The 13,490-nt window shown below is 43.0% G+C and overlaps 1 protein-coding gene and 1 long non-coding RNA gene across 4 annotated transcripts in view; one reads left to right on the top strand and one right to left on the bottom strand.

The window, feature by feature from the left end:
* The window catches only part of LOC113017530 (FHF complex subunit HOOK-interacting protein 1A-like), a 28,606-nt gene that overhangs the window by 8,540 nt on the left and 6,576 nt on the right, over window positions 1-13,490 (top strand). For all 3 annotated transcript variants that reach the window (XM_080298624.1, XM_080298623.1, XM_026160681.2), the window contains 11 exons: window positions 279-480; window positions 564-785; window positions 4,446-4,608; window positions 4,745-4,856; window positions 10,856-10,957; window positions 11,433-11,489; window positions 11,570-11,656; window positions 12,134-12,301; window positions 12,383-12,462; window positions 12,754-12,926; window positions 13,007-13,118. In XM_080298624.1, coding sequence (XP_080154750.1) covers window positions 279-480; window positions 564-785; window positions 4,446-4,608; window positions 4,745-4,856; window positions 10,856-10,957; window positions 11,433-11,489; window positions 11,570-11,656; window positions 12,134-12,301; window positions 12,383-12,462; window positions 12,754-12,926; window positions 13,007-13,118 — 1,478 coding nt within the window. The remainder of the gene's footprint in view (window positions 1-278; window positions 481-563; window positions 786-4,445; window positions 4,609-4,744; window positions 4,857-10,855; window positions 10,958-11,432; window positions 11,490-11,569; window positions 11,657-12,133; window positions 12,302-12,382; window positions 12,463-12,753; window positions 12,927-13,006; window positions 13,119-13,490) is intronic.
* Window positions 9,954-13,305, bottom strand: LOC145425555 (uncharacterized). Its single transcript, XR_013906277.1, has 3 exons — window positions 12,982-13,305; window positions 10,833-12,468; window positions 9,954-10,292 (listed from the first exon to the last, which is right to left on the bottom strand). It is a non-coding gene; the product is annotated as an uncharacterized LOC145425555 (long non-coding RNA).

The following is a 13,490-nucleotide window of genomic DNA, read 5'->3' as shown; positions in this document are numbered from 1 at the left end:
TTTAATAAATCTGTCTCCAGCTGTTATGTTTGTGTTTGTACCAGGATAAAGCTTTGGTTTAGTTAGTTTAGTTTTTAACTTTTCCATGCAGAGTTTCAAATACATTCTTTAAAAATGTACTTTAAAAAAATCTGAATACGCTTTGATAAAACAGGTGTGAGTATCTACTGAGTAATTTCCTCTAATCACTCTCATTTCAGGTGTTTGTTTTGCTTGTCGTATAAAGATGGCTGTAAACGCATTGTCTTTTACATCCTTGTGTTTCTGTTGTTTTTCAGGTGGTGAAGATCCTGGAGAAACACGAGCCGAGTCGCAGCGGCACCAACGCGCTGAGTTTCCTCACAGGTTATGGTAGCAGCGGCGGCAGCAGCAGCTCCGGAGCGCTACGTCTAGGCCCCATCCCAGCCGACGAGGCCAGCGCCGTCCAGAACTACGTGGAGCACATGCTCTTTCTACTGATGGAGGAAGAGGCGGGCCAAGGTAGGATTAAAGAAATCATCCCTCACTGTGCAACAAATGCAGTAGTATACTGGGACTCAGGAGTGTTTGTGCACCGGTACCAGGGGGAGCGATGGGTCCGATCCTGGAGTTTGTGGTCCTTGAGGGTGTGATGGAGAGGCTGTTTCTGTGGAGTCTGAGGAGGCAGTTCACTGAGGACATGAAGCTAGAGCAACTCAGGATGTACCAGATGCTTTTGTCTCAGGCCAAACAGCCTCTGCTTCACCATAAACCGGTTCTGCGGCCGCTAATGATGCTGCTCGCCTCCTGTGCCGGAGCTGCATCTGGTGAGTTGGAGGTGAAAGTGTTGAAATGTTTAAGATTTGACTTCCCAGGCCAAATGAAGGTTTTGCTGATTACTACACCATCTAGTGGTACAATGTGGTATTACATTACAGTGCAGCCAAGCCCAAGTTCAAGTTCAGCTGTTATCTCTTCCATATAATACAATTTATATATATATATATATATATATATATATATATATATATATATATACACAGCACCCATGCCATCTTGCATAGATGGAGCGCTTTAGGTTGAAGTTGTAAAATGTTCCTTTTTTTTTATATATATATATATATATATATTAAAAAAAACACCCAGCACGCCCCTGCGGGCGGTTTATCCTTCAAGCTCGGGTCCTCTACCAGAGGCCTGGGAGCTTGAGGGTCCTGCGCAGTATCTTAGCTGTTCCCAGGACTGCGCTCTTCTGGACAGAGATCTCCGATGTTGTTCCCGGGATCTGCTGGAGCCACTCGCCTAGCTTGGGAGTCACCGCACCTAGTGCTCCGATTACCACGGGGACCACCGTTACCTTCACCCTCCACATCCTCTCGAGCTCTTCTCTGAGCCCTTGGTATTTCTCCAGCTTCTCGTGTTCCTTCTTCCTGATATTGCTGTCATTCGGAACCGCTACATCGATCACTACGGCCGCCTTCTTCTGTTTGTCTACCACCACTATGTCCGGTTGGTTAGCCACCACCATTTTGTCCGTCTGTATCTGGAAGTCCCACAGGATCTTAGCTCGGTCATTCTCCACCACCCTTGGGGGCATCTCCCATTTTGACCTCGGGACTTCCAGGTTGTACTCAGCACAGATGTTCCTGTACACTATGCCGGCCACTTGGTTATGGCGTTCCATGTATGCCTTGCCTGCTAGCATCTTGCACCCTGCTGTTATGTGCTGGATTGTCTTTGGGGCATCTTTACACAGCCTGCACCTGGGGTCTTGCCTGGTGTGATAGACCCCAGCCTCTATGGATCTTGTGCTCAGAGCTTGTTCTTGTGCTGCCATGATTAGTGCCTCTGTGCTGTCTTTCAGTCCAGCTTTGTCCAGCCACTGGTAGGATTTCTGGATATCAGCCACCTCCTCTATCTGCCGGTGGTACATACCGTGCAGGGGCCTGTCCTTCCATGATGGTTCCTCGTCTCCCTCCTCTTTCTTGGGTTTCTGCTGCCTGAGGTATTCACTGAGCACTCGGTCAGTTGGGGCCATCTTCCCAATGTATTCTTGGATGTTCCTTGTCTCATCTTGGACTGTGGTGCTGACACTCACCAGTCCCCGGCCCCCTTCCTTCCGCTTAGCGTACAGCCTCAGGGTGCTGGACTTGGGGTGAAACCCTCCATGCATGGTAAGGAGCTTTCTTGTCTTGATGTCAGTGGCTTCTATCTCCTCCTTTGGCCAGCCTATTACCCCAGCAGGGTACCTGATCACGGGCAGGGCGTACGTGTTGATGGCCCGGATCTTGTTCTTACCATTCAGCTGACTCCTCAGGACTTGCCTGACCCTCTGCAGGTACTTGGTGGTTGCAGCTTTTCTAGCGGCCTCTTCATGGTTCCCATTCACCTGTGGGATCCCCAGGTACTTGTAACTGTCCTCTATGTCTGCAATGTTGCCTTCTGGTAGTTCAATCCCCTCAGTTCTGACTACCTTCCCTCTCTTTGTTACCATCCGACTACACTTCTCCAGTCCGAACGACATTCCAATGTCATTGCTGTATAGCCTGGTAGTGTGGATCAGTGAATCGATGTCTCGTTCACTCTTGGCATACAGCTTGATGTCATCCATGTACAGGAGGTGGCTGACAACTGCTCCGTTCCGTAGTCGGTATCCGTAGCCAGTCTTGTTAATGATCTCACTGAGGGGATTCAGGCCTATGCAGAACAGCAGTGGGGACAGAGCATCTCCTTGGTAGATCCCGCACTTGATGGTGACTTGTGCTATGGGCTTGGAGTTGGCCTCTAGTGTTGTACGCCACATCCCCATTGAGTTCCTGATGAAGGCTCTTAGGGTCCCATTGATCTTGTACAATTCTAGGCATTCCAGTATCCAGCTGTGGGGCATTGAGTCATAGGCCTTCTTGTAATCAATCCAGGCAGTGCACAGGTTGGTCAGTCTGGTCTTGCAGTCTCGGCTGATTGTTCTGTCTACCAGTAGATCCTCTGGTATTCTTGCCAATTCCTTTCTGTGTCCCGCATTGACCCATGTGCCTGTTCATCTTAGCCGATATGATGCCTGACAGGAGCTTCCATGTAGTACTGAGGCAGGTTATTGGTCGGTAGTTGGAGGGGACCGGTCCCTTCTTGGGGTCCTTGGGGATCAGGACCGTCCGGCCTTCAGTTAGCCATTCCGGGTGTCTCTCGTTAACTAGCAGCTGGTTCATTTGTGCTGCCAGACGCTCGTGGAGTGCAGTCAGCTTCTTCAGCCAGTAGGCGTGAACCATGTCGGGCCCTGGTGCTGTCCAACTCTTCATACTGGAGACCCTTTCTTGGATATCTGCCACTGTGATGGTTACTGGACCCTGTTCAGGGAGGTCGCTGTGGTCTGCCCTCAGATCCACTAGCCACTGAGCATTGCCGTTATGGGTTGCATCCTTCTCCCATATGCTCTTCCAGTATTGCTCGGTCTCCAGCCTTGGTGGTGCTGTTCTCTTGCCACTGAGAGTACACCTTTGCTGGTTCTGTGGAGAACAGCTGGTTTATTCTCCTGCCTTCTATCTCTCTGGTGTACCTCCTCAAGCGGCTGGCCAAGGCTGTGAGTCTTTGCTTGGCAGTTTCCAAGGCCTCAGGTATGGACAGCTTGCTGTATTTCTTAGGCACCTTATTTGTCGCACCTTTCTGCAACTCCGTTAGTTGGCTAACCTCCCTCCGTGCTACTTTGATCTTGCCCTCTAGCCTCCTTCTCCATGGAGGGTACTGCCCCTTGTCACTGTTCAACTTGTAGCCAAGCATCTCACTGATCACTGCTGCCGTATTGTAGATCAGCTTGTTAGTGTCGGTAATCAGGCTCGCTTAGCATAGGGGGTCCAGCCTTAGGACCCTTACTGGATACAGACGCCCCAGGCAGGAATCGAACTTGCGATCCTCTGTTCCAAAGGCGTGTAGTCTAACCACTACGCTATCCAGCTGCATATATATATATATATATATGTGTATGTATGTATGTGTATATATATATATATATGTATGTGTATATATATATATATATATATATATATATATATATATATATATATATATATATATATATATACATATATATATATATATATATACATATATATATATATATATATATATATATATATATATATATATATATATATATATATACGGATGTTTCTGACAGAAAGTAGGGGCAATTGTTTAAGTGATAGCTTCATTTATTAAGGGATGTTTTTAGGTTTAGATTTTTACATTAAGTACCTGAAGTGTCACTTGAAGCCTTTTGCAGACACTGTGAAAAAGCATCAGTACACACAGTGTAACCACAGCAAACAAAGAATGGTATTTCAAATAAGGTGATTATTTCCCCCTCATCTTTACATCAAAATGGATTTAAGTGGTTAATTATGAGGTCATTTCTCAAGCTGGAGGTGTAACCACTAACCAGTAAGACGTTTAATTGGTTACCTGACCCTTTAATCACCTGCGGCCCCCTGCAGACACCGGCGGCGTGGTGGAGGCGGAGCTAGTTCTCCTGCTGAACCAGCTCTGCGTGGCTCTGGTCAAGGATCCCTCAGTGCTCGAACTGTTCTTCCACACCAGCGAGGACCAGGGAGCTGCCAACTTCCTTCTCTTCTCCCTGCTCATCCCGTATACACACAGGTAGGTACACACACACAGGTGCATACACTCTGCTGGATAAAAAAGGGTAACACAAATGTACACAGGTAACACACAGGTAATGTATGTACTTCAGAACTGCACAAAACTCATAGCCTGTGTTATCTCTGTCTCTCAGGCAGGGATTGGTAGGTCAACAGGCCCGAGATGCTCTGCTGCTCATCATGTCTCTGTCTGCCTCTGAGCCTCGAGTCGCTCAGCACATTGCAGAGAACACATACTTCTGTCCTGTAAGTAAATGCACAACATAAAAAGATAACTGTTTAAGAATTACAGACCATTTTTTCATACACAGTCCAACATTTTCAGAGGCTTGTTTTTTATACTTGGATGATTCCCTGCCTCAAAATGCTCTGCTCAGTCTTTACTGCTGCCACCTTCAGCTGCTGCTTGTTTGTGGGTCAGTTCTGTGTTTAATAAGTTGAGTTGAGATCATCTGAATTACTTGGCCAACGAAGATTATTCCATGTCTTTGCCTTGAATTACTATTGGGTTGCTTTGGGTCATCATCATTTGCACTGTGATGCTTCATCTGTGCAGTTTTGCAGCGTGTGTCTGATTCTGGACACTTTACACTTCATCCAGCTGCTTTGATCAGCAGTCACATAATCAATAAGCATTAGTGCCACTGGCAACATGCATGCCATCACATTACCTTCCATATATCTTACACACTGTGTAAGATACAGTGAGATGTAGGGACAGTGAAAATGTAGGGGACAGGAGTAAGATACTTACTACTATGTGTGTGCGTGTGTGTGCGTGTGCGTGAGTGTGTGTGTGTGGACATACCTCCTGTTCTTGAGTGGAACCGGTTATTTGCACATTGTTGTGAACCTTCTGTGGTTGTACTTGTGAAGGCGTTTCCTGACTGTAAACCATAATGACGACACACCTACCTGTGTTCTTGACTCGGCTCGATGTTGTGATGGGTTCACAGTTTTCTTTTGGTGTTTCAGCCAAACGATGACCTCATTCACTTAGATTGACACCTGACTGACAGTCAAATGGAGAATTCCAGTAAAAAGCTAACACATACAAGTTCAACTCTCTATTTTTTAAATCTGTTTTAAACAAAGGACCAGGCCTCACCTGGCCATAAAACTGCTTGTCAGTCAACTATTGAGTTATTTCTGGGCCTTTGAAAATGAGAGACAGCGAAAAATATCTCTGACTTTTGTTAAATCCCTTGAATGAAATCCCTGCACTTTGATCACATGTTGATTTTTTGCTTTGATCTTTGGTGGTGCTATGAGGCCAAACTACATAAATTGTGTCATTGTCAAAAAACTTATGAACTTAACTGGATGTGTACAAGTCTCAAAAATGTAAATGACGATTGAATGTGCGTAAAGTTTAGAAAGAAAGCACTTAAGTCTAGAAAAAGGTGCTTGTGTGAGTGAGGCATAAAAAGCTCTAATAGAGCTCAAAACTGCGATATAAGAACCACATCATTTAACACTTGAAGAGACGACCAATCAGGGTGAAGGATACTGCTGATTAACGAATCACAGTGTAGTTAATATATTACAGGGGTACCCAGGTAACCTGTTTTCTCAGTTTTCTCAAAGACATTGTGCAACATTATGAATATGGTGAGAACAAAGTGGTGTTAGATTAAGACTTCTGTGTTTGCATTATGCTGTGAAACTTTAAATACGTGAGATTTATGTCACATCTGTAAAGTGTTTAAAGCTATTCTTCACAAGCTGAGCCACCAGTTTATCTCACATAGACCCCCATTAGCCCAGCTAAACTGGGTTAATCTCCACATGCCTTCCAGCCTGCAGAGAAAAAGGGCGTTTATTCCTCTGCTGAAGTGAAGCAACTGACTGTTTTCTGTTTCTCTGTTTGTCAGCAAGATTATACACACACTTCATAAAACTTACTTGAGAGGATTGAGCACAAACTAAGAAAGAAAGAATCAAATACATGTTTCTCACAGATCTGGATAACTTTTATTAAAAGTGCAAACTGCACGGATAAGAAGGGAAATGAGAGGAATTAGGAGAATAAAAAGGCCCTTTAACAGCCCGACCCTTGATCATTTAACAGATTTTTTATGAACCAGATGGTTGTTTAATGAATACAATCAGTAGTTTTTGAGCCAGTGTATGAGCTCCCCCCCATTCATCTCCCCTCTGTATTGTAATCTCATTAGCGCAAGTTATGCAATAAACTAATGAGCTCATACTGCTTCCTCTGGGACTGTGTGTGATGGATACAGAGAGAGAGGAGAAGCAGATAACTGAGGGAAAACTACTGTGGAAAGTGATGAAGGGGGCTTAAGAGGGAAACCCAAAGAAACAGCAAAGAGAAATAAGAGAAAACGGGAACATTTGAAGAAAAATCGTGTTTCTACTAGAGATGGCACGATACCACTTTTTTATGTCCGATACCGATACCGATATCATAAATTTGGATATCTGCCGATACCGATATGAATCCGATATGGTGTTTTTTAATCAACAAAACTGTTTTTTAAATATCTTGCTGCATTTTGTATAAGTTCATACTCAAGTTTAAAACAACAACTACACTAAAGCTATTCTGTTATACCTGTATCCAAAAAAAATATTTATAGTTCAGCAATACTGATCAATCTAATAAACTTAAACCTACACCATCCTCCCTATTCTGGTATTTTAAAGAGTACTTAGCATAAATATTAAGCAACCTAACTAATAGGGTTCCAACTCCCAGCAACAACAAAAATAAATAAATAAAAAATAGGGAACCACCCCTCACGCTACACCTCATGATGCTTAATCGACGTAATCAACCTTAATTTGATGCAGTGTGAAAAAAAATGCACAGAAATCAATTATTTTTCAAGAAATATTAAATAGATTCAACATCTTTCTTCAACAAAATTGCAGACTGCACAGATGGTACCTTTCCAAAGGAAAAAGTACTATAGCTTACTAGGGTATATATATTAGACTTAATAGTCACTATATACAGTAATGGACTTCTATTCATTTTAGATCAAATTAAAACTTTGTGTGTCAGATAATTATTTATTAAAAGCTAGACATTTTAAATGAGAATAAGAAAGAAAAGTATGTCTTTGTGCCCCCTTTTCCCAGTTAATGCCCTATCGGCCCCCCTGGCTAAACTTTGCTAGATCCGCCCCTGCACAGTTACCAGCGTCAGCTACGTAGAAAAAGATCCTGGTGTAGAAAGTAAGATTAAATACATTCTAACAACAGCTGATCAAGCTTAAACGTGCTGCTGTTGTTCAGCCGCTGGTTTCCTCTTTCTGGTGCAAAGTGGGCCAAAAGCAAACAAGAGAGACGGACTCGCGACAGAAAAGCCGATCAGCTGATCGTTAAGCAGTTTCATGATTGAAGTAGCAGCCAGAAGAGGCAGTCGCTCCATATATCGCTTGGTAAGCTTAACGCAGGAATGCTTTACAAACATTCAGAGATGGACTTACACACTTGCTTTACTTCTCTCGGGGATAACTTTGTCGGAGATGAAATGCCGGGTTGCTAGCGAAGCTCCAAATGCTATCCAGACCACCGACAGGTCCGGCATGCCACAGCCGCTCTATCACGTGATGCATACTGCTCCGACTGCTAACGTTCTGAGGTGAGTTACGGCGTGTTGCAAGTTTTGCGAGGTGCTTTCGTGATATTTAATGGATCGGATTACATTTTTTATTTTTCTCCGATATCCGATCCAGTAATTTAGGTCAGTATCGGACCGATACCGATACGTAATATCGGATCGGTCCATCTCTAGTTTCTACAAAATTGAATGAACCTTACTATTAGTAATTGATTAATTAAGCAGTCAGTTACTTGAAAAAACAATTAAAGTAATTAAAGAAAATATAAAAACATATGTATATGTGATAAAATGTCATAACAATAAAAAAAGACCCTTAAATGTTACAGTAATGTAAGTACATGTTTGTGTGTTTCAGTGTTTATCACTGCGTCAGCCATGTTGGCTCCAACCCTCCCAGTTCCTGACTGTGTGTGAGAGAGAGACCCACGGTGGGGGTTTCATATGTGAAAGGGCGAGCAAAGACATCTGAGCACGTGCCACCTGTGTGTGCTTGTGTTTGTCCATGTGTCAGATTTAAGCTCATGTGACCACTAGCTGACCTCAATCTTTATGCAGAGAGCAGCTTAGTAAATCAGCGTGAGATTGGCCCCAACACAAAGAGGGATTAGCAAGTCTGCACATGATTGGACGCCTGCCCGATTGCTAACGAGACCCGAGACGGCAGCTGTTGACGACCAGCGCCGCCACCACTGCTGCTGTTTATACTGATGTTGATCACCAGCTCTCCTCCTCTCTTCTTCCTTTTTCCTGATATCTCATCCCTGTTTCTTTTGTCTCAAATGAAACAATGTCTTTCTTTTCTTTTTAGAAACAACTTCTCGCTCCGCAGGCTACTTCTTTGCTCACCTCTGTGTTTAAAGGACCAGTTTGTGAAATGCCATTTTTAGTGTGAGCCATTTACCATTTAGCTTAGCTTAGCATAAAGACCTGAAACACAAGGAAAGGCCTCTCATGGTTTTGTCTAAAGGCTGCAGCTCTTGGACTCACAGCTATATCCATTTTCTTAATGTATGATTAATCAAAAAAGACAAATAGGTCCCACTGAAATATTTAGACAAGCCATTACCAAAGTAAAGAGCGCTGTGGCCCATTTAGAAACCAGAAACTCTGAAATCTTCACTTTAATCATTATATAGGAGAAGGTGGTGTATTTCCTTGAAATTTTTATTGAAAAAAACCCCCAAAAAACCCAAGTAACACAGAGCTATAAATTGCTAATGCTTACCAGTTACATGCTAGGGTGACCAACCGTCCTCTTTTCCCCGGACATGTCCACTTTTCACGTTCTGTCCGAGGCGTCCGGGGGGACTTTTGAGATGGATGAAAATGTCCGGGTTTTCCTATAGGCCTACAGAGGACCCATATCTGCAACGTCATCCCCGAACTGCTGTGCTGTAGGTGGTAGTTCAAGTCACTCTTGAAGCTCTTAATGAAATCCAGTACTGTGGCATTTCTCAGACTTAAGTAACCATGGAACAGAGAAAATATTCCCAATCATACTTTGACTGGGAGAATGGTGGCGTGCAGACAAAATTAATTGAGGTTAGAAACGCCAAATGAGACAGCAGAAACCATTGCACAATACCTCACTGGTACTTCACTGGTAAGCTTTCTTATACAGATGAGGCATTATTTCTGTAACATTATTTAATTCCACAGGTTTTTAAGTTATTTTTTTGCACTTGTTGACTTGTAAAAGCCTATATGACATTTTTTATTTCACCATTCATTAACCGCACAGAGAAGGCATCTTTTAAATATGTTAAAATTTTATTTAAACAAACAGTAATATTAAAAATTTTCCTGACTGGGCCAAGTGTCCTCTTTTTTGGAAATCAAAATATGGTCGCCTTACATATGCAAAGTGTCATGTCATGTGTGACCAAAACTCAACCTGCAACAGAAGAGCAGCAAATTTCAGTCAGAGTAATGAGTACTATCACAAACTAACCACCTCCTATTTACAGTTTTAATACACATGTTGTATAAATACATATTATTATATAGATATGCAACTGTACATAGTTTCTATGAGTAATTTTCAAACTGACCTTCTGTTGTTGCTGCAGTCCACCAGAGGGCCCCGGTCCCTGATTTACAGAAAGAAGGGAAGCAGAGAAGGCAGGAGGAAATGAACAATCTAGAAATACAAAGAATCATGAGAAAAACAACAAATATAACACGGACCACGACAGTATTTGCCACAAGTCACTTCCACCTTTAGTCAAAAGCATCCAGAAACACCAAAATCAGCAAGTTGTAAAATAAAATTTCAGCAGTTGTGGCTCCAAAGTCAGCATGGATTTTTGGGATTAGGGAACTAATGTTTTCAGGGACACAATAGTAGTGTTTAATAGTAAATAAAAATATGGTAAAGAAATCTATAATGTCAGTGAACTTATCATTTAAGATTGATGAACCCTTATATACCCCCACAGGCATCATCAGGGCTGATGCCCGTGCAGCGACCCTTTGGAAAACCTGAAAACTATTCTAATTTAAACCATGCCTGTTGATTTACACTGAGGTACTAAAATTGGTCGTTAAGGGTATGGCGAAAGTCTCCAAATGTTGTCTCTCTTTTTGTTTCTTTTTGACCAAATCTTCTTCAGAATGTAAATTTTAAACACCTGTATGTGCGTGTTTGCTGCAGGTGCTGGCCACGGGTCTGTCCGGTCTGTACTCGTCTCTTCCGGCTCGGCTGCAGGTTTACAGCGAGGACTGGCACTCTCTGGACCAGGCGGACTGGCAGCAGGTAACAACCACAGTGCTGGGGTGACAGGATGAAATCATGAATGAGTGAAACTGTGAGAGAAACCAAAAGTAGTGTCTGGACTTGTACCTTCGTGTGTGGGGGGTGTATTTCTGTTGGTGCCTGGGAGGTTTCAGTTTTAAGCCACTTAAGCAAAGTTTGTGGTTTTCCTCATTACTTCAGAGGACTGAAGATGAAGAGCTTCCACTTTAAGTACACTTAATCTGTACTATGCTCAAGCATGAATGCCTTCCTTCCTGACTTGGCCAGACAACTAATTTTCCAGTATATCAATGCAACACTTGTGTAACAGCTTTTGCAATGGTAATTAAATCTAAAAAGTGATATGTGCAGTATAATATGCACAAGTATGCTTTAGATAAATGTATGAAAAATAAAACTATGTTAATTAATTATACAAGTTAGTAACAGAATTAATGAGAATAAATGAATCAACACTTTGTGTTTGGGTCAACAGGTTCCTGCTCTGGTCCACTTTTTGCACTCTCTGGACTTTTGTAGTGCTGTTACCAAGGTAACACACACACACGCGCACACACACACGCACACACACTTTATTTTTACTCTGTAAGTGTACATCTTTGTTTCCCTCAGGTGGCTCATCCGTCCATCCGCTCCCAGCTGCTTGGTTACATCTACAATGGCTTCCTTGTGCCTGTACTTGCTCCGGCTCTGCACAAGGTATCACATTTCATCACGACACTGTAAAGAAAGTCCCTGATAAAGTGCTGTGCAGGTACAGGCAGCAAACCGAAAGAAATCTACAACAGGAATAGTTGCCTGTTATATAACACAGAGTTTTAAAGGATGATACTGTCAGAGGTTTTGGTTACCAAACACAGTTATGTTGGTCTTCCTGCTGTAATAACCATAAATACTTTATTTATTCATGCAAAAACATTACACTTATACTCTATAGAGTGTAAGTTTGACCATACAGTAATTTCAGCTGTTTTTGTAGCCACTAAAGTTTTTAAAGTGACCAGACAGGACATTTATTTCCTCATCTTTTACATTTAGTCACCAGTAAACATCTCACAGGAAAGCTATTAATACAGCATTTTTACTGTAATTCCAGCAGGATAAAAACACCTGCATGGAATACCTATTACTTAATCACATCCTAGTGAATGTGATCATATGTCTGTCTGTGAGTAGCTGACGGTGGAGGAAGTGATGACTACCACAGCATACTTGGACCTGTTCCTGCGCTCCATCTCTGAGCCCGCCCTCCTCCAGACTTTCCTCTCCTTCATCCTGCTGCACACACATGACAACGTTCACATCCTGGACACACTGGTCAGCAGGGTCAACACACCTTTCCAGGTATCCACACAGTCATCTAATACAGCTGCTTCATGCTCTGTCATGCAGTAAATGACCTTTGACCTTTTGCATGTCCTTCAGTTGGGCACGGTGTCGCTGGCTCTGTTCAGGACTCTGATTGGGCTCTTCTGTGAAGATGTCATGCTGCAGCTGGTCTTCAGGTCAGTCTAACAGCAACTCACAGACACACATCTTTTAATTAGTGCTAATAAAATATTACAGTTTCACTAGAACTGGAACTTCACTGCAGAAAATGTATTATTTAGACGATCCATTTAAAACACCAGCAGCACAAACACTCTATCTATGATGGTAAGACCTCACTGATCACTGTCAGCTACAGCTTCCTTTATTGACTTACTATAAAGCATTTTAACATGGGGAAACTGCACCTGGATGCCAGTTGTGTATAACATGCTTGGACTGAGTGTAACTGCTCTGTGTCTCCTCAGGTATCTGATTCCCTGCAGCCACCTGAGCAGGAAGCAGCGCTGCTTCTTGAAGCAGAGGGACTGTTACTCCTCCAGTGCTGCCTCCTTCCTACTGCTGATGCCCTCCTGGTTCCCTTTGCAGCTCCAAAACTCACTCACACACTCAGAGCACATCCACTGGCCCAAAGCAACCGGTCAGTATGTTAGCGGGTAACGGCTTATTTATACATTAGCTTTGGCTGTACTGACCTGTTCCTCCTGAACCGTCTGTCAGATCTGTCAGTGTCAGACAGCGTTGGTTACTGTCGTGGTTCAGACTTCCTGATGGATGTAAACTACCTCCATTACCTCTGGGATGCCTGTCAGGCTATCTCCACTGCCCGCAGGTTAGTGTGCCTTTCTTCTTCTTCTACAAAAAGACTATGGTTCAGCCTGGGTCTGATTACTAAAATTAAATGTGATTTGGGTTGTTTCTCATAACTGGTGTACATGGTGCATTGCACCACTTACTGGGAAACATGCAGCAAACCAGAGTGTGAAACAGTGAAAGTGGTTCATAGTGTTATAGTGACATCTGCTGGTCAACATATGCTATTACATTTGTACTAAAAACCTTGATTGTTGTTATTGGTTTTAAATGGTAAATGGCCTGTATTTATATAGCGCTTTACATATCCAGTCATCCACCCATTCACACACACATTCACACACTGGTGATGGCAAGCTACATTGTAGCCACAGCCACCCTGGGGCGCACT

Source organism: Astatotilapia calliptera, chromosome 3, assembly GCF_964374335.1.
Source record: "Astatotilapia calliptera chromosome 3, fAstCal68.1, whole genome shotgun sequence".
Classification (NCBI taxonomy): domain Eukaryota; kingdom Metazoa; phylum Chordata; class Actinopteri; order Cichliformes; family Cichlidae; genus Astatotilapia; species Astatotilapia calliptera.
This window is presented reverse-complemented; position numbering and strand designations above follow the sequence as displayed.